A 19022-nucleotide genomic window follows, 5' to 3' on the forward strand; every position below is an offset into this window, starting at 1 on the left:
TCTTTATTGCCTTTGGAGCAAGGGAACCCCTCTGAGGCTTCCTAATTCTCACTCAGCTGGAGGAGCAGCTCCTACGGGTGGGCAAAGTTGGGGCAGAGGTCAGGGGTTTGGGAATTGGGCTGGATTTTTATGGGAAAGGCGAGGCTGAGTCTCGGATTCAGTGCTCAATTGTTGACAACAGGGGTCTATGACTTTGTGAATGGAATTAATTGACTCTGCCACTTCCCTCCCACCCTGCTTCCCAGGGCTGGACTTAGGAATTTTTTTGTTGGGTGAAAAGAGGTGAGTAGATGAATAATCAGGGACATGGGAGATAATGAAAGCTCTAGGAAGCTCATTGCAAGAAAAAGCATTTGGCAACCACCAGTTTAGCAGATGGAAACATGTTTTGGGTGTGTGCTTTCCCACGGAAGGTCAGGGCCTGGGATGGGTAGGGAATGTCAAAGCTTGGTGGGGGCTAGATGCACGGGTGTCCCAGAGTTTGTTTTGCGTGTGACTAAGAGACAGGGAGCACTTGTGACCTGTGCCTGTTCCAGAGGACTCCTTTCGGCTGGCACTGTTTTCTGTGACTATCGTTCCAAGGAAGGGCATGCTACGTATCTGTTCTAGAGCCACCTTTAGTCCTGGCAATTTGAGATTCGTTTGTTAGGCTTGGCTGTTCATTGCTTAAAAATTCAGAAGTTCTACTTAATATTGGAAACATGAATTGTTATGTTGAAAAGTCCTAGAAATAAGACCCAGCGTGCCCCCTACCCAGCCTAATCCAGTCCTTATGCCCCTGGGAGAGACTTCATCTCTCTCTGAGATGTGAAAACCCATTTATATCAGTTTTGCCCCTTACAGGTAATGAATGCTTTCTTCTACGCGTTGCCTGAGGCTTGAACTTTTTCTTCTTTCTGTCTTGGTAGGACAACATTGCTGAGAAGGCTTGCTGCGGAGTTCCCTGCAAGTGCTCAGGACAGAGGGGTGACCGGGGGCCCATTGGCACCATCGGGCCAAAGGTATGTGCCGTTTACACCTGACACCCACGTTGGCCGGGTGATTTCTCTACTATCCTGCCCAGCAGGTGGAAGGGAGAAGAAAGAGTATTCCCGTTTGGTAGGAGGGGCGGTCTCAGGTCCAGAGCTGTGGCTGCGATGGTTTAGGAAGGGCCCAGTGCCTTCTCCCCTCCCAGGACGTGCGGCGATCTTTCCTTTATCACAGTGCCGACTCATGCCATCAAATGACGCTCACCCCAGCAGGCATCCTAGACTCGTGACCTCTCTGTGGGTGCCGAGCGTCTGCCTGGAGGCTCAGCATTTGCCTCTGAGTTGGTGGGAAACTGACCCTCTTTCTGGTCTTGGTAAAGCAAGGGCATTCGAGCTCCTGATGGAAGGAATCATTACACTGACAGAAAGAGCGGGAAGCGCCGAAGTTTTAGGAAGCAAAGCCATGCTCAATTCTAGCACTACTCTAGCAAACGCAGTGGGCTCACGGGGCCATTTAAAGATGATGACAGTGTTTAATGAAGGAACCAACTGCCTTTGCTTTAGGGCATTTCTGGAGAAGACGGCTACCGAGGCTATCCTGGGGACGAAGGTGGACCGGTAAGGAAAAAGCTGTTTTATTGTCTTAACTTTTTATTGCCCCCTCTTCCCTGCCATGTTGGGACTGAATCTATTCCATTTCCCATGATTTTCCCATTGGGAGAAAACTTAATTTCTAACATCCCTAATTTTGCTACATTATGGAAAAGAGCACAGTCACCTGAGCATGACGAATGTGAACGTGAGGGGCAGAGCTTTTGCTATTGGATTTCAGAAGTAGGCATTCATGGTTTCTGAGACAGAGAGCCAATAAATATGTGGACCTGGGCATCTGCTAAAAGGAGACTTCCCAGCGGATGTGGGAGTGAGCCGGAGCGGGGGGTGGGGGCAGGGGTGCAGAGGTTATGACCTCTGGGTGAAGTCGCCACCTGGGCATTTGTCCAAAAGGGGTCTCGGGAAGCCTCGGGGTCCAGTTGAGGGTAAACAGAGTTAGACCCAAGCAGCAGGGCCTGCGGAGGCGGCTCCTGGACCCCCGCTGCTCTGCCGGGTGGGGTCCTGGCACACTAAAGGCCAGCCCGGGGGGTGGGTCCGTGGGCTCCCAGGAGCTGGGTGAGGTCAGCAGGGCCCCGGCCTCCGTGCCCGGTGGAGAGCTGGGGGGACCAGGGACCAGGCCGATGCCCGCCCCACGCCCCACTTGCTCCCGGGGAGGGAGGTGCAGCTCAAGGCCAGGCCCAGGGCGAGAGCCTGGGGTGGCCAGGGACCTCGAGAGGCCACCTGCCAGGCCACCTGCCGGGCCACCCGCCTGGCACCGTGCAGGCCCGGGGGCCATGCCCTCCGCCACGCTCTCGCGGAGCCGCAGACTCTCGGTGGAGGGACGGGGCCGAGGAGCTCCCGCTGGTAAACGCCCTTCTTCTGACCACAGGGTGAACGAGGGCCTCCTGGCGTGAACGGCACTCAAGGCTTCCAGGGCTGCCCCGGCCAGAGAGGGGTCAAGGTACGGCGGGGGGGGGGGCGGGGGGCATGGTGACCCTGAGTTTGGGGAGGGGACCACGGCCCACTGCCCTGGGGCCTCGGGTGGGCCTGGGGAAGTGAAAGAGGCCCCTCCAGGTGGTGGGAGAGGGGCCCCGACGTCCCGCGCCCGGCGCCCGGGGGCCTCTTGCTAGATGGGCCGGTTCCGCCAGGAAACGTTCCAGAGGGAGAATGCGGGGCCAGGGCGGAGGGCGGGCTCGGGCAGCGAGGAGGCAGCTGAATGCTCTGGAAGGTTCTTTGATACGAAATGCTTGGATTCAAGAGCTGAAGAACTTTCTCCTTCATTTGCGGATGCAACTGAAAACATGCTGCGAGGAAGGGCCGTCAGCATGCAGAGGCGCGCAGCCTGCAGAGCCCACTGGCGGCGGCCCGGGGAGCCCCTTGTCCCGGCACTTAGGGCCCACCCCTCACGCCCCTCTCCCTGCCGCGCTGGCCAGGGAGCCCAGACCACCCGAGAGTTCAGTTCCAGGCAAAGTAGCTTTATAGCCACCCCCACGAGAGAGGGATCCAGGCAGACACGCTTCTAACACGAAGCTCCAGGCACCATGGCAATAAAACTGGGGGGTGCAGGGGGGGCGCCCTAGTCCTCCTCTGCCTGGGGGACAGCCTTGTGGAAAGGGTGCTAATGGCTTCCCCTCTCCCTTTGCTCTAGGGCTCTCGTGGATTCCCAGGAGAGAAGGTATCCAAGCTCTACTACTCTTCTCTCTTTCTTTCTCTCTCACTCTCTCCCTTTCTTTCCTTCTTTCCTTCCTTGTTTCCTTCCTTCTCTCCTTTTTTCTTCCTCCATCCCTTCCTCTCTTTTTCCCTCCCTCCCTTCCTCCCCTGCCTTCTTTCTTTTTTAATTTAACACTTTGCTGAAATATCTTTTTACACTCATCCGTGTGTCTTCTTCCCCCACAGGGTGAATTAGGAGAAATTGGGCTAGATGGTCTTGATGGTGAAGATGTAAGTGATTTTCCACTCCGAGTCCAGTATGCTTTGGGTTTCGATGATTTCAGTGGTCAGCACCTAAATCTACTGTGGCTCTTGTGCCAGGAGTGACATTTTACCATTGTTCTTGGCAGGGAGACAAAGGATTGGCTGGTTCTTCTGGAGACATAGGAAGTCCTGGAAGACGGGTAGGTATATTTCCATACTGTTGCTATTATGGAAAGACAGAAACGTTTCACTTTAGGGAATGTCTATTATCTTTGCTCCTGTATGTTAAGCTCACTTCCTCCAGGCGGTCTTCCCTTACTTCTTCCTGCGCCCCTTAGTTCTGGGTCCTCTTTGATTTGCTACATTTTCTTGTTTAGTTGGTGCATCCCATAGGGCAGAGGGACTGAGGAGGTTGTTTGCTATAAATATATTCCAGTGGGTGGCACAGAGTGGGACACCAATAAATATTTGTGGGTTGACTAAGTCAGAAATGTCTGGAAGTGATTTTACCTTCATGGCAAATGAGTAAATGGTATACAGAATTCTGTTTGAGATTTTTGAATTGAAAAACATTTTGAGAGTGAGAAAAATTTGGGAGTATAGCTAATCTTTAGCCTCCTCCCTCGTTTTCTTTAAATTTAGGGTGACAAAGGACCCAAAGGGGACAAAGGAGAAAGAGGAGACGTTGGGATCAGAGGCGACCCGGTGAGGACAATCTCTTTATTGACAATCTTAGACCTGGGTCAGGTGGGGAAGGGGGAGGGGCTGGGGGAGTAGTGGGGATCAAAGAAAATGTTTTACTCTGGAAATTGCTGGGGATGTGTTGCTAAAATGTGTGGGCAGCTCTTCTCCCACTGCCTTCGGATTGGTGGAGCTGAGCTCATTCTCCAGCTGCAAAGCTGAGTGGTCACGGGGTCCAGCTTGCAAAGACTTAAGAAGTTTCTCCAAACTGCAATCTCAGCACACTTCAAATGTGCTTTTGGAGAGGAAGATTTGACACCCCTTTCCAGTCTCTGGCTCTGTAAAGCATTTACATGTGGGCCTGTCGTGGGTCAGCCCCTGTCCTCTGTGGGCCAGGACGAGGACGCGTCGCCCAGGGTTGGCCATGGGGGCCTCCTCTCCTGGGGAGGAAAGACCAGCCCCCCAGGGTGGGGCTAGGAGTGGTTTGCTGACCCCGTGGCTAGGGTCTGTCACGGTCGGGTGGCCATGGCCCGAGGGCCTGTCCCCTTGGAGCCTTGCATTTGTGTTGTGCACTGACCGTCCCGCACAGGTGGCGGTGGGTTCCTTGCACACGCGACTCGTTTCCCTGATCTGTGTTCTTGATTTAGGGTGATTCGGGAAGGGACAGCCAGCAACGTGGCCCCAAAGGAGAAATTGGTGAAATCGGCCCCATGGTGAGTGCTCCCCCATTCAGAGACGCCTCTGCGCTGAGGGTCAAAGAAACAAAACTCCCGTGGGTTTGTCATCATCCTCAGAGGCTGCGGACCTCACCTGGACCCCTGGGAGGCGAGGGCCACCTACTGTAGAGTGACATGGGGTTGGGGCCCGAGGGCCTGGGCCAGGCGGGCCTGGGTGTACATTTGAACGGGGCCGCCTTCTCTGCAGAGTTTGATGCCTTAGATATTTCCAGAAAATGCCTGTCGAGCCCAAGGCTTGTCAAGGTGTGAATGCTGAAGACTAGGATGGCTCTGGGGCCAGCGTGACTGTTCTCTGCTTATTGATCGATTTCTCGTAGTGTCTGCGATATCCCAGAGTTAGAAATTCCTTCCTTTTCTGAGGATGAGAATCTTATGTCAATCTCCACCCCCCCCCCCCAATCAGGGTCTTCCTGGGAAAGATGGAGCATCTGGAGGACCTGGAGAACCTGGAAAGAATGTGAGTGACTCTTCGGGTGTTAGGGGGCTCTGAGGTGGTATTTATTAATAACAAGAACCGTATAAATCCACCAAATGCTACTTGGTGCACAGTGCCTCAGCAACTTGTATGTAAGATGCTTAATGGGATTTCTGAAACCGTTGTCACCCATATCTTGCTGCTCGTAGAAATTTTTTATTTTAATAATTTACTCTGTACGGCACTCCTTTTCCCTCCCCTAGTCCTGTTCCTCAAAAAAAAAAAAAAAAAAACAACGAAACTATTTTTAAAAATAACATCTTTGCTGCTTTCGAATGTTTGGCTAGGTTTTATCCCACTAAATATTTTCAAAATCAAAACAGAAATACCAGGGGAGTGAGGACATATGGGGAAAGAAGGCTGAGGGGGTTGTGTGTTTGTGGTCATTTCAGAATCGTTTGTGTGCGTGTGCGCCATTGAAACACTTTTATTTGGAATTGCTCTTTCCAGACATTTCGGAAATGTCTATTGCAGAATAGCTCACTGTGTGCCTAACCCTTGAGTCTCTGGCGAAAGCCGAAGTGATGTAGATGACTTTTCGATGCCATGTGGAAGCTTCCAGAACCAGGACATGGGGAGCAGGGGCCTAGTGGCTGCGAGGACATGGGGCCTGCCTGAGGAGGAAGTGGTCTGGAAGCCCGCCAACCCTCCGGGAGGTGCAGGGTTTTGGTGGGGGTCTCACGCAGTCTCTGTTCAGAACCCAGCGGAGCACGCAAGCGGCAAGGGGGGGCCGTTCGGCCAAGAACCGGCACTTCAGCCATGTCCCCCGTGGCCGCTGGCGTGTCTAGGGCACCACCAGTTAACTGGTCAGAGCAAATACCCTCGGCGGTAAGGAGCTTTTCAAAGGAATTCCTCTCAAGGGGAACAGATGATATGCCATGGACAGAACTTGGCTTTTAAAATTCAGAAGAAACCTTGAATTTTTAAAATGTAATCGAAAATCATGTGAGTGTTATTTTTGAAGAGTGAACCTGAGCTATAAAACGAAAAAGAAATGAGGAACTCCTCCCTGATTGTTACCACGTGCTATTACAACTCTGCTCATGAACATTTTTGTGGAAATGCCTTACAATAGAGGAACACAGATAATTCGTTTTCCCTTGGTACACAAGAGAGAAACTTGGCTTTGAACGCGTACGGTCACGAGCTCTCTGCAGAAGGGTGAGGAGGTGGCAGGGCCTCCTACCCCTCCTCTAGGACCTCAGGGGCCCAAGCTCATGCCAAGACGAAGCGTGTCCCTCCCACCGGCCACGCCGCTCTCGGCATCGTCCTGCACGGGCCCCTTCTGTCCCAAGCAATGAGTTACTGAGCCCTGGTGGCCTCGGAGATTACTCCAGGATGGCGCTCCTGGGAGAGGCCAGGGGCCAGGTGCGACTCTGCAGAGGAAGGGGCGACTCCTGCACCCACTCAGCCCCTTGTCCACTGGAAGGAAGCAGCCACTGCAGCGAAGGGTGATGGAACGGTCACCCCAGAAGATGGCCGGGCGGGTCTCCTGGGAGCAGCGAGCCTGGTCCTTGAGTTGATGCTGCAGATGGAGCTGGCCTGGTACAGGCTCTGAATACCTTCCCCTAACCTTGGAAAGACATTCCCAGAACATTCCTGCATTCCCACCCAGACCTCTCCACCACGCAGGAAGCAAGCACAAGTGGGCACTAGTGGACTGTGCATGCCGTGAGTCCACCTTTATTTGAACTGAGGGTCACCCCTGGAGCACCGAGGAAGATGTTGCCAAGTCACGAGCCGAGCCCCGCCACACCCGCCCTTAGGCGCACATGTGTGCGCTTTGGATACTTCACTTAACTGTGTGTTGAATTTGGCCAGGATAACTTGGAGAGTTTGGGACTCCCATGATAATTAATGGGTTTCCTTGCTGCTCACTACCGTTAGGAAAATGTAAGAAAAATAGACAGGTTCGCAGTCGTGTTTCGCATTCCTTATTTGAAATGGGGTGGGATTGCGCAGCCAGAAGCGGCCATTATTTTGCTTGGCAGGTCTGCAGTCCTTCCCCGGACTTCCCTGTGGGTGATTAACAGAGGCAGCCTGGAAGCCAGAATTCGCCAGGGCCTGGAAGCAGGAGGGTGGGCCCCGGTCTCCCCCGGCTGAGTAGGCAGGAGACGTCCTCTGACAGGCGGGCGCAGGTGCGGGCGAACTTGCACGGACCAGCTCCCCACCCTTGGCCCCCTGGAGCGCCGTCTCCCCCTCACTTGGTGTTACTTCTTCTTCTGCAGGGTGGGTTTGGCCGCAGGGGACCTGCAGGAGCTAAGGTGAGTCTCCAAGGTCGGCACCTCATCATTGTAACCACGACTGGACTCGCTGTGAGTTCCCAGGAGACTCTTCTCCCAGGAATGCACAAGCCGTCCAGCCCGGGCAGTTAACGATGCCCCCTCCGTAGGCTGCCCGTGCTCTGGTAGCTCAACCAGCACCATGTGCCTTCAGTCAGCCTCTCCGTAGACTCGTGGAAATGATTCCCAGCAGACACGAGGGGGGACGATGGGGGGCGAGGAGGAGTGGGGTCCTGGGCATCTCCTAACATGCCCAGGTGTCTGATCACTGTAGAGTCACAATCTCTGGGTGACTCGACCTTCCCACACGAGGAAGAGAGGATGGTCTAAAAGAGCCTTATTTCACAAAGTCCTCTTCCAAGAAAAGTTGAGGCTAAGGGGGAAGCAGTTGTCCAAGCACCAAGCACAAAGTTGTCCTCACTGTGCAGTGCCTTACCTGAGGGCTGGTGTCGCTCACCTGTCACCACCTCTTAAAGCTGCCCTTTACTTGTTTCCCTTGTCCGGAAACGGGTGTAACCCAGGGAGCTGATGCTTTATAAACCCCGCTGACCCCTCCCACACCTTCTCTTGTCTCCAGGGTAACAGGGGCGGTCCAGGCCAGCCGGGCTTTGAGGGAGAACAGGGCACCAGAGGAGCACAGGTCAGTACCCGACCCCCCCCCACGCTCGCATGCCTTGTGGTATTTTCCTGGTGACTTTGCATTTTTTTAATTGACGTGAAATTCACAGAACGTAAAATTAGCTATTTTACAGTGCACAATTCAGTGACATTTTGTTTATTCTCAGTGTCGTGCAGCCATCATCTCTATTTAGTTTCAAAACACTTCCATCTCCCCCCAAGGAAATCTTGTACCTCCTAAGCAGTCACACCCCTTCCCCTGCCCCAGCCCTGGGAGTCCCCCTTCTGCTATCTGTCTCTCCGGGTTTACACATTCTGGATAGTTCATGTAATGGAGTCCTACATTAGGTTTCCTTGGCTTGTTTTACTTGGTGTAATGTGTTTGAGGTTCATCCACATTGTAGTGTTTATCAGAAATCCTTTCCTTTTTATGGCTGCATAATATTCCGTTGTAGGCTATTCCACGTTTTGTTCATTCGTTCATCTGCTGACGGATATTTGGGGTGCTTCCCCCTTTGGTTATTATGAATAATATCGCTGGAACATTTGTGTACATGTACTTGTTCGAATACCTGTTCCTTGTATTCTTTTTAAACAAACTTTCCCGCTCGTGCTGCGGATGGAGGCTGCGGCTTCTGCAGCTGAGCCGCAGGAATGTGCTGTTGGCAGCAGTGGGGCTCTGTGCTCGGGGGGAGCCTCCCCTGAGCTCGGCTCTGATGTCGCCCTTTTCCTTCTGCAGGGCCCACCTGGTCCCACGGGTCCTCCAGGGCTGATAGGTGAACAAGGCCTTTCCGGGCCTCGGGTGAGTCCCCATCTCTTCCACCCCGTGTCTCGAGCCAAACAGACGCGGGACCCAAAGAACGAGGCCTCCTTGTCCCGTGATGGTGCAGGCAGACCTTCCCCTTGGCTCTCCTCTCTGCTGACACAGACTCTGGGTCCAACCTCAGCCTCACAGTGACTTGCTGAGAGACCCCTGTCCTTAGCACTCCGGGGACTTCTAGGTCTCCATGCTGCTTCCTCCAAATGTAGGACAGCTGGTGGCAAGCAAGAGGAGGATGTGCCTCACAGCAGAAACGTGTAAAATCTACAGAGGTTCTTAGATTGTGCTCATGCATTTCACAATGGCCCCTGTGCTTAGGTGTTCCGTGCAAGGCATTCTTCATCGTCAAGTTCAACACTGATGATGTTCCTTACACTGCCCTGACCTCAGATGTCAACATATAGCTCAGAGGTCAGCTAGGAACAAACAGAGACATGTCACTGCTGAGCTGGCGCCAGGAGCCATGGCACCATGTGTTCTGGTCTACCTCTTTTCTGATAAGCTATCAAGAAGCCACCCTATCATTTGTCACAAGAAAATTGTGATGACGAATGCCCTGGCAACGTTCTTGCCTATTGCTACATAAATGCACAAACCTATTTTACAATCAAAGCTGGAAGGTACTTTGTGAAATCTGATGCTTGCTTAGAAAACCCTCCCCATCTGGAGAGGTAATAAATACCTATTTTTAAAGGTTTTGTGTTTTTTAAGACATGTCTTTAACTTTCAGTCACCAAGAGTTTCAGATAGTGTAGATGCAAGGCTATTCAAATAGTTAAGCAATGGCTCCAGAACCATTTATTAGTTGAAACATATCCACCGTCCATTGTTTGTAATTTATGTTAGGGCCATTTCTGGGCTCTAAATGTTGCACAATATTATAAGAGTTATTTTCATTCACTGATGGTTTCATTCACTCAACACGCATTTGCATACTTGTATACATCAGGTGCTCATTGTGGGGGGTATGGACAGAGAGGGGAAACAAAGTCACATTAAATCAGAGTGCTTGTCATTTAATCAAGTATATAGGAGATGCACATTGATATTTGTGACATGCATTAATTTGTGAAAACCAGTGCTGAGAGGGCACACTAATATCTTAAATTTGCTCAGTACTTCCCAGTTTAAAAGGTCATTTCTACATATGTTTATATTTGAGTCTACAGCACTGGGGGAAGTACTGAGGGCTGGGGACTTGGAGGTAGGACGGGTCCCTCCCCTGGGGAGCTCAGACCTCTATGCAGGGGAAGAGGGAGGGTCCGGAGATGCTTTTTCTGGGTGGCAGAATGTTTCCCTGACAACCTCCTCTCCTCTCCTCCAGGGAAGCGGAGGCACCGCTGGTCCTCCAGGAGAACGAGGCAGAACCGGCCCCCTGGGGAGAAAGGTTTGTCAAGCAAGGTTGAGCGATGGACAGGCACCTGCCGGCGCCATGCTAGCCTCTGCTACATGAGAACAGCTCCTCTCCTTACCACTCATGTTTCCCACCCCAGCCTTACCCTGTGGGTGGCTCTATAGTGCCATCAACTTTCCCACAACGAGGAATCCACGGCTGGGGCTCAGTGGGTTAGCATTCTCATTTCCAGAACATTCCATCAGCTGGTGGATTATCTGATCTGCTTATAAGGATAGCCAACCCGCTATCTGGGCCTTCAGAGTTGACTGGCAGCATTAGCTTTTAGCCCAGTTTCTGAGTGTCACAAACACACCTTTTTAAAACATTGGCAATGCACATAAAGCAGCCCTGCTAACTATGCTTAGAAAACCCAAGATGCCCAGACCCCCAGCTATTTTGCATAATAGCAAGTTTGTTACAGGTAGGCTGTCTGAGAAGCTGTATTATCAAGGATATAATTGAAAACATTGAAACCTGCTGCTTGTAAACATCAAAGAAGTTTCAGAATAAGTTTTATTTCTTTCTATAAACCTAGAGAAAAATGACAATTTTTTCACAACAAAGCTGAAAAGACAGTCTCTTTCAAAGTATCTTCTTCGGAAATACGCTTAGCATATGTGGTGCCTTAAGGTTCTTTTTGATAAACTGTATGGTTTTCGACTAGAGGTTGATTGTTCCAGTAGTGAAAACAACAACTATACAACAAATGCTTCCTTTGATCTTTGTTTAAATATTCCCCCAGTGAAGGAAATGTGCTCCTGGGACTCCAGACCACTCTTTGCCTCAGTGGTGTGGAGGGTTTAACCGCTGGCTTCAAAGCTCACCACTTCTCATGCCTTCTTCCCCCCATTTCTCTCTTCTCTTCAGCCAGCCCCTCCACCATGCTGATGAAAAGAACAAACACAAAATTTCCTAGATTCTTTCCCAGGAGTCCAGACATGAATATTGATATTTTTAAAATTATTTCATCAAAGCCTAAAAGGTGCAGGAAGGGGAGGCTCAGTGGCTTGAGGCAACCCTGCCGATGACCTCCCCTGGGACGGAGGCAGGACTTGAAGTCACATTTTAAATGGCTCTTGGACCCATGAAAGTCTCAGCATTGCTTCTCTTGTCTAGGGTGAGCCTGGCCCGCCAGGACCGAAAGGAGGAGCTGGGAGCAACGGCCCTCGTGGGGAGACGGTAAGGCCAAAATGTGCTCAGGGCCCAGGGGGTCTCTCTGACTCTTTGCTGAAAGATTCAAGAAGTGAGGAGGTGGGCCCCCTCTGGGTCAGCTTTTTATTCCTTGCAAACTGGGGTGGTGGTTGTTGTTTTAGCACAACTGTGTTTATTAGAATAAAAACACATGTACAGTGTCCAACATTAAAATATTTCGTATTGCATGTAGATGCTACCTTCATTAGTTTTTTAATGCCTTATGTTTTCACTAAGTTGCACACCTGCAAACCCTATCTTCAATTACCAAAGGTGTAATGAATCTATTAGGTATTAGACATCAAAATTTAGGGTTGGAAAAATGATCATTATATCCTGTTGCACTAAAAGTTTCTGTAGAATTTTAGGAAGAGAGAAAAGAAATGAAAATAATTGACTTTAGATGAGGTAAGTTGCATGATAAGGTTTTCAGTAGCAAATATCACCAATGTTGAGATGAGTTAATAAAAACTAGAGGTGACTTGATTTTTGCTTCTTTGTACTACAAGGATATAATCGAAAACATTGAAACATGCTGTTTGTAAACATCAAAGTAGTTTCAGAATAGTGTCATTTCATTGAGGATTCTTTATTTTCCTGATCAGTGTGTGAATTGGTGATTTACCAAAGCTCAAAGCACCTTCATTTTAGGACCTGCAAACATTTTTCAAGCTTGGCCTGATGGAACTTTTTTGGACAAAAAAATTTTTATGATGTTTTAAAATGTTAGGCCCCTCTTGATGTAGAGGGAGACTGGACATCACCATCCCAGGTCCACAGGATGGAGGAATAGAGTATGGATTAGAGTGGACTTACTGGTGTTCTGCTGGGGAACTACTGTGATTAGTAAGGGAAGAAATTGTAGTAGTGATGTGGAGAGGGTGGCCACGGTGGCTGCTGATGGTTGGGAGAGGGAAGAAGAGATATGGTGTGGGGGCATTTTCAGGAGTTGGAGTTGTCCTGGGTGGTGCTGCAGGGACGGATGCTGGACATTGTATGTCCTGCTATGGCCCACTGGGTGGACTGGGGGAGAGTGTGGACTACAATGTGCACCACTGTCCATGTGCTGCAGCGGTGCTCCAGAATGTATTCTCCGGGTGCATTCGACGTGCCACAGTGATGAAGAGTTTGTTGATGTGGGCGGGGTGGCGTGGGTGGGGTGGGGGTTATATGGGGACCTCATATTTTTTAATGTAACATTTAAAAGAAAATAAAGGAAAAAAAAAAAAAAGAAAAAACATAAAAAAAGAGAAAACTCTAAATGGCCACTAATAATAATTCCACAATATATACTTCAATGTAGGAAAAATAAACCACAGCACACTGGAGCTTTTTTCTAGAATGAGTCACCCCACCTGAAAACTACACAAGTGGACCAGGTTGATTTGTCTGTTATAACCCCAAAGTTTGAAATATTAAAACTTCCACTAACTGAAGCTTTAAAAATGTATTTCTATTACTGTTAGTCTGAGAAGCGGAGGGGAAAATGTCAGACTTTGCGATCTATTTAAACCGTTAAAGGAAATCTCTTCCTGCTTCTGTTTCTATAAATTTGGGGGCAACCGCTGAAGAGACTATTAAAAACACGTGGTGTCCATTGCAAAGCAGTGCATTCTGTGCATGCTTTAGAGATACTAGTTACACTAAACATCCATTATTCTGATTCTTTTGAACTGATTAATGGTGTTGGTTCACAGGAGAGAGTGATGGGACAGGTTTGAGAATAAAGGGAGGAGGGCGAGTGGGAAAGAGGGTGCTCTAGAGGCAATGAGGCGACAAGGAAGGAAGGGAGGGGTGTGGGGGGCAGGAGCTAAGACCTGAGCACAGAAGACTCAGGAGGGCCCGAGGGGTCGGTTCCTGCTCTTGCTTGACGTAAATCAAGATTCAGGGATGCCTAGAATCAAGGTGGTCTTGAAGATGCCTCCCAACTCCGAGATTCCCTTGTTCGATGAGTCTTTGGTTGTACATCAAGGCAGTGTCTACCAACAGCCAGCAGGAGTTCTTCATGTATTCCATGTACTGCACAATTTTGCTAAGGGTGTCGTTTAAGCCACCACTTACAGCCGCGTTCTCGTCTACCCCTGGAGGATGGGGTAGGAGCCGGAAGTGTTCCTGTGCCTGTACCTTGTTCCTGAAACATTTCAGGGACCCAGAGACCCTCTGTTCAGGGCATCAGGGCAGAGGCGTCTTCAGACAGAGGTGCCTACGGGGTGCCCAACGTGACCGCCTGCAGTAATGGCGTCTTTCTGTTTTAGGGTGATGATGGACGAGATGGCCTTGGCGGTGAAGGACGTAAAGGCAAAAAAGTAGGTATCAACGGCAAGTTCTTGAAGATGCTCTGCTGCCAGGAGTCTCCAAGGACGACTAGTCACATGTTGCATTTTTGGGGAATTATTTCTGTCAATTAAACCATATTATAGTGCTTTTTTTCTTTTGATGACTCTATAGACAATTTTTTTTTAATCAAGATCAATTTATTTTAAATGAATTTTATTTGGAACCCTATGTGGAGTCATTTATTTATCTTTTATAGGGAGAAAGAGGATTCCCTGGATACCCAGGACCAAAGGTAACTGTTCCTCCAGGGCTAAAATATGACTGTGTTTTAGGATAATTCTGATATGACTGTGGACTGAAAATCAGAACATCTTGGCTCTGGCTTTGGATTTGCTATTTATTAGCAATGATCGTGGGAGAGGCTCCCTCCTCTCTGACATATGGCTCCCTCATCTGTCAATGGACACAGCAACACGCACTTCTGGTGTTTGGGAGAAAGAAATGAAATAATGATGTAATAGAAGTGTTTAGTAACCGATGAAATGCTATAATCTCTATGTTACTATCATTATTGGTTAAATAAAGTAAGGCTGAATCTGAAAAGGTACGCAAAAGACTAGTAGCCCAGTGGAAAAGTAAATGAGAGTGAACCATTTGGCTGCCCTGGAAAAGGGGACCCAGACACCCCTAAAGCTGCTGCCCAGGAGCTCGGATGGACCTTCCCAGTCCAGAGCTTGATGTGCTGCTTCTTGGCTCTCTTCCCAGGGAACCCCCGGTGAGCCAGGGGTAGACGGAACATCAGGACCCAAAGGGATCCGAGGCCGAAGGGTGAGTGTGCCTGCTCCTGGGCTGCAGATGGGGCAGGGGAGCTTGCCGGTGGCACCTCCAAATGCTGAAGGCGCCACTGCTGCCTTGAGCGTTATCTTCTTGGCAACCTGGCCGGTGGTGGTACCAGGTGGAAGTAAAGGAATCCAGAGCAGCCCGTCAACTCAGAGCTGCCTAGAATCAAGGGGGCCGTAAAGTTTCCTTCCAACACTCAGATTCCCTGGTCCCATGACCCTTTGATTGTACAAGACATTCTCTTTACTAGAAAGGATTAGTGATTTCTCTACATTTTTAGAGCACCAGCGCCATTTTGCTAGTGAGTCCTTTGAGCCAAGTGCTTAGAGATGGTCTCGCTTTACACCTGGAAGACGGGGTAGGAGCAGGAAATATTCCTCTCCTGTACCTTGGTCCAGAAACATTGAGATATTCCCTGGCCATCTGAAAGCATTGCAGATGGCCCCAGGCCTCAGAAGGCCCCGCGGTTGTGGTCTGAGGCTGTCCTTCAGCCACGCTGCCCTCCCAGGAAGGCCACGAGAGTCCCTTCCTCTAATAAACATCCAGGGTCACTACCCCAAGATTGACTCAGCACAGCCAGTGAGGCTGAATCCTCGGAGTGGGAAGTGGAATCATGTGTGGTCCCCGTTGGCCATGGCTACCCAATGGTGAGGGGACGAGGATTTACGAGGCCACAGGCTCCGGGGCCAGCCAGCATGAGACCAGGGGCTCCTCAGCCACAGGCTAGGAAACTTACAGTTCTGTAGAGTCCTCCTGGTTCTGGATTGACCTCTTCCATGGTTGTTTACTCACACCACTAAGGTTGCACCAAGGCTTGAGTTGTGCTCTACATCCAGGTAAAAGTTGCTGGCATTATTTTTAGCCTGAAACACAGTTTTAAAAAAGCCCCTCATAATTATCCTGTTAAACCAGTGAAGACAATCCAACCAGATTGTTCACTACTCAAGGCAAGGTTTTAAAACATTGAATTAGTTGTCTGTACTGACCGGCTATCTGATTAATTGCCAGTTACTGACTCCCTTGCACATGCACAGATAGCCTCGTTAAGGGTTCTTGGGCACTGGTTCTTGACCTGCCAGAGTCCTTAGTTGAGGGATCTGCACTTCAGCTTTGTCAAGGTCATGTGTCCCTCCTCTTGAAGTTTGGAGACACGTGAATCCCTTCCAGGTGAGAAATCACCCATGGCCATGGGGAAATTTAGACTAAATCACCTTTACTTGGACTTCGCATGGCAGGAGTTGAGGTCTGAAGTCTTCTGCCACTATTTAGCAATCCTTGCTCTGCCCCTCTAGGGAAATTCAGGACCTCCAGGGCCAGCTGGACAGAAGGGAGACCCGGGCTACCCAGGCCCATCTGTGAGTACTTCCCCTCTTCCCCCCAAGGGCCTGGGGCTTTGTGGCTTGATGCCTGGTTTCTGAGAACTTTCTCCTTTCCTCATAAAGTAGTGCTGCATTTTTGTAAGCCACTTCCTTTCTGATACCCACAATGGGGAAAATAATTTTGGGGTTTCAGAGGAACGAGACCTTTTTTTTTTTTTTAAGTTGCACGTGACGCTCTGCAGCCCAGGCATTTTGTAATTTGCCTTTAGAAGTTCCTGGTGTAAGTTAGTTTCAGGTTTTTGTAGAGGGAAAACAAGAGAGAGCAGACTTAAGTGCCTCTTGGTTGCATCTGGTACCAGTAGTAAAATTCTGTCAGACCTTCCTTTGGAAACTCTTCCTCTGGTCTAGCAGATCCTCGCAGGAGCTGCTGGGTCACGGGTAATGCCCGGCATCTCTCAGCACCCCTGGGCCAGGAGGCTTCCCTCCACAGCCTCCCACAGGCTCTTGGTTACTCCCATCTCTGTTTCCACACTTGAAGTTCTGATTGAAATTAATGAGGTTCAAAGAAGAATGGGAAAGGTAACTTGGGCGGTGAAAAGTCACTCCAAGGAGGAAAGGCTGAGGATGAACTCCGTTGAACCCAGGAAGACGAAAGCTAAGGGAGCTTAGGGGAGGGAGGTGCTCCATGGGGGATCAGTAAGTCAGTTTACTACCGAAGTCCCAGCCTCTGGAAAGAGCTGACTTCCTGACCGTCGGGGAGGCAATGCTTTGGGACGAGATGCTGAGGGCTGCGGGGGTTCTCCTTGGAGATCCTCAGGGTAGAATCCAGCTGAGATTCTTTAGCTACCGAGGTGAAGGGATTGACTGAGCAGTTCCTTCTGGAATAGGATGTACGAAGCAAGGCAGTGGAAGGAGGCTTTTCTCTCCCGAGAGGCGTTCAGTCTCATGCCTAAACGTGCAAGGTTTACCTCAATTTGTAAGGAGCGTCCAGGTTTTCAGGATGTGGAACTCAGCAAAAAATCACATTGCCCCCTTGCAAAAACACTTTTGCTCTCAAAGCCTGCTCTAGTTTTGCTATTCAAGAGTAAAGTCAAACTTGTGAGGCCAGTCTGCTTTCATAAACGATCCCGTTTTGCCCATGTCCGCCTTCACCTCCTTTGCCAAGTTCCTGCGGGCTGGGGCCGTTACTTTGAGTTCCGCACCCAGCACGCTTCCGTGTTTCTCAGCCTCTTCTTCCTTGATTTTACAGGGTCCCAAGGGCAACAGAGGCGACTCCGTTGATGTAAGTTGTGCATGTCCCATGTGTGAATCATGGCCGCAGAAGCCCCTGATCTGCTCTTGGTACATGTTCTTTTGTTTCCTTTTACAGCAATGCGCCCTTGTCCAAAGCATCAAGGACAAGTGTCGTAAGTACACGATTTTCTGTCTAGGACAAATCTGAACGTTTACATTTGAGATTTCCGCCGGGGAGACGTACAGCTCACTCTCTTCTTTGTTTCGTTTACAGCTTGCTGTTACGGTGAGTTGATCTCAGCAGTCTGACCTTCTTTTGAAGAGAGAGAATGCCCTTTCCTGTAAGTAAGACGTGGTTTTCACCCCATGCCCACCTCCCGCTTCCTCAGGACCCCTGGAGTGCCCCGTCTTCCCCACCGAGCTGGCCTTCGCCCTGGACACCTCCGAGGGGGTCACCCAGGACACGTTCAGGAGGATGAGGGACGTGCTCTTGGGGCTCGTGGGCGAGCTCACCATCGCCGAGAGCAACTGCCCGCGGGGGGCCCGCGTGGCTGTGGTCACCTACAACAACGAGGTGACCACGGAGATCCGGTTTGCCGACTCCAAGAAGAAGTCGGCGCTCCTGGACAGCATCCGGAACCTCCAGGTGTCTCTCAACTCCAAGCAGCCCAGCCTGGAGACCGCCATGGCGTTCGTGGCCCGGAACACGTTCAAGCGGGTGAGGAGCGGCTTCCTGATGAGGAGAGTGGCCGTGTTCTTCAGCAACCGGCCCACGAGGGCGTCCCCGCAGCTCAGGGAGGCGGTGCTGAAGCTTTCCGACGCTGGCATCACGCCCCTGTTCCTCACGAGCCAGGAGGACCGGCAGCTCGCCAACGCCCTGCAGGTCGGTGCCCGTGGAATGTGCCCGCGTCTCCCTCTGCCTGCTGGGCTCTGAGAAGGTTCTCGGGCACATCCGCCGTCTCCTTGTAGGTTCACGGCCCAAGGGTTCTGAAAGGCCCCTGTGGGGCTGCTCTGACTGAGAACTTGTCGTGTCAGATTCCTGGGATGGCCTAATGGCTCGGCACTAGACCGACCTCCAAACGTCTGGGCCTGTTTTCCACAGGACCCCCCTTACATGCTGACCGTTCCTGTCAGGTGGCAAGGCCCCATCTCCTCATCAGCCAGATCAAGAGCTGGTGGACACCTTCTGTCTACCTTCAGGGGTGGTAGTTTGACTTCTTTGCTTTGTCCATGAGGTCCCTGGAGGTTTGGGTGAGCTCCGGCTCCTCCCTGAGGTAATGGCACATCCAAGATGGCGCCGGGGGCTCCCTCTGAGCTGCTTAGGACCCCGTGCTGGGCACTGACCTCTCAGAACAGGCTGGGGAGGTTTGTATCATTCCTCTCACCTGATGGCTAGGAAGATCTTGGAGTTAATGTGGGGCTCAAACGAGGATGAGGCCCTGGTCTGTCGGAAGGCCACATGCTATCCACACTCTGCCCCACTCGGCCCCAACCAGCCTTGGAGGAGGATGTCCTGGAGCTGGCCCTGGTTGGTGATGTCCCCGAAAGCTCGGGGATCCCAGCATCCCCAATCTGCACCACTGTTCGAAATTTTCTTCAGCTGCACTGAAGGGAAGAGCCCCTTGTCATTTGCCTACATAAGTCAATCGTTTAATCACTACAATCAAGTACTAGGCAGTG

General features: G+C 50.7%; 1 protein-coding gene across 6 annotated transcripts in view; it reads left to right on the forward strand.

The window, feature by feature from the left end:
• The window catches only part of COL6A3 (collagen type VI alpha 3 chain), an 84752-nt gene that overhangs the window by 46079 nt on the left and 19651 nt on the right, over positions 1 to 19022 (forward strand). For all 6 annotated transcript variants that reach the window (XM_058299841.2, XM_058299842.2, XM_058299843.2 and 3 more), the window contains 22 exons: positions 909 to 1001; positions 1533 to 1586; positions 2449 to 2520; positions 3208 to 3234; positions 3456 to 3500; positions 3620 to 3673; positions 4116 to 4178; positions 4802 to 4867; positions 5295 to 5348; positions 7595 to 7630; positions 8226 to 8288; positions 9006 to 9068; positions 10411 to 10473; positions 11599 to 11661; positions 13929 to 13979; positions 14207 to 14242; positions 14716 to 14778; positions 16083 to 16145; positions 17359 to 17391; positions 17479 to 17515; positions 17617 to 17628; positions 17732 to 18225. In XM_058299841.2, coding sequence (XP_058155824.1) covers positions 909 to 1001; positions 1533 to 1586; positions 2449 to 2520; positions 3208 to 3234; positions 3456 to 3500; positions 3620 to 3673; positions 4116 to 4178; positions 4802 to 4867; positions 5295 to 5348; positions 7595 to 7630; positions 8226 to 8288; positions 9006 to 9068; positions 10411 to 10473; positions 11599 to 11661; positions 13929 to 13979; positions 14207 to 14242; positions 14716 to 14778; positions 16083 to 16145; positions 17359 to 17391; positions 17479 to 17515; positions 17617 to 17628; positions 17732 to 18225 — 1605 coding nt within the window. The remainder of the gene's footprint in view (positions 1 to 908; positions 1002 to 1532; positions 1587 to 2448; positions 2521 to 3207; positions 3235 to 3455; positions 3501 to 3619; positions 3674 to 4115; positions 4179 to 4801; positions 4868 to 5294; positions 5349 to 7594; positions 7631 to 8225; positions 8289 to 9005; positions 9069 to 10410; positions 10474 to 11598; positions 11662 to 13928; positions 13980 to 14206; positions 14243 to 14715; positions 14779 to 16082; positions 16146 to 17358; positions 17392 to 17478; positions 17516 to 17616; positions 17629 to 17731; positions 18226 to 19022) is intronic.

The sequence above is a fragment of the Dasypus novemcinctus genome, chromosome 7, assembly GCF_030445035.2.
Source record: "Dasypus novemcinctus isolate mDasNov1 chromosome 7, mDasNov1.1.hap2, whole genome shotgun sequence".
Taxonomy (NCBI): domain Eukaryota; kingdom Metazoa; phylum Chordata; class Mammalia; order Cingulata; family Dasypodidae; genus Dasypus; species Dasypus novemcinctus.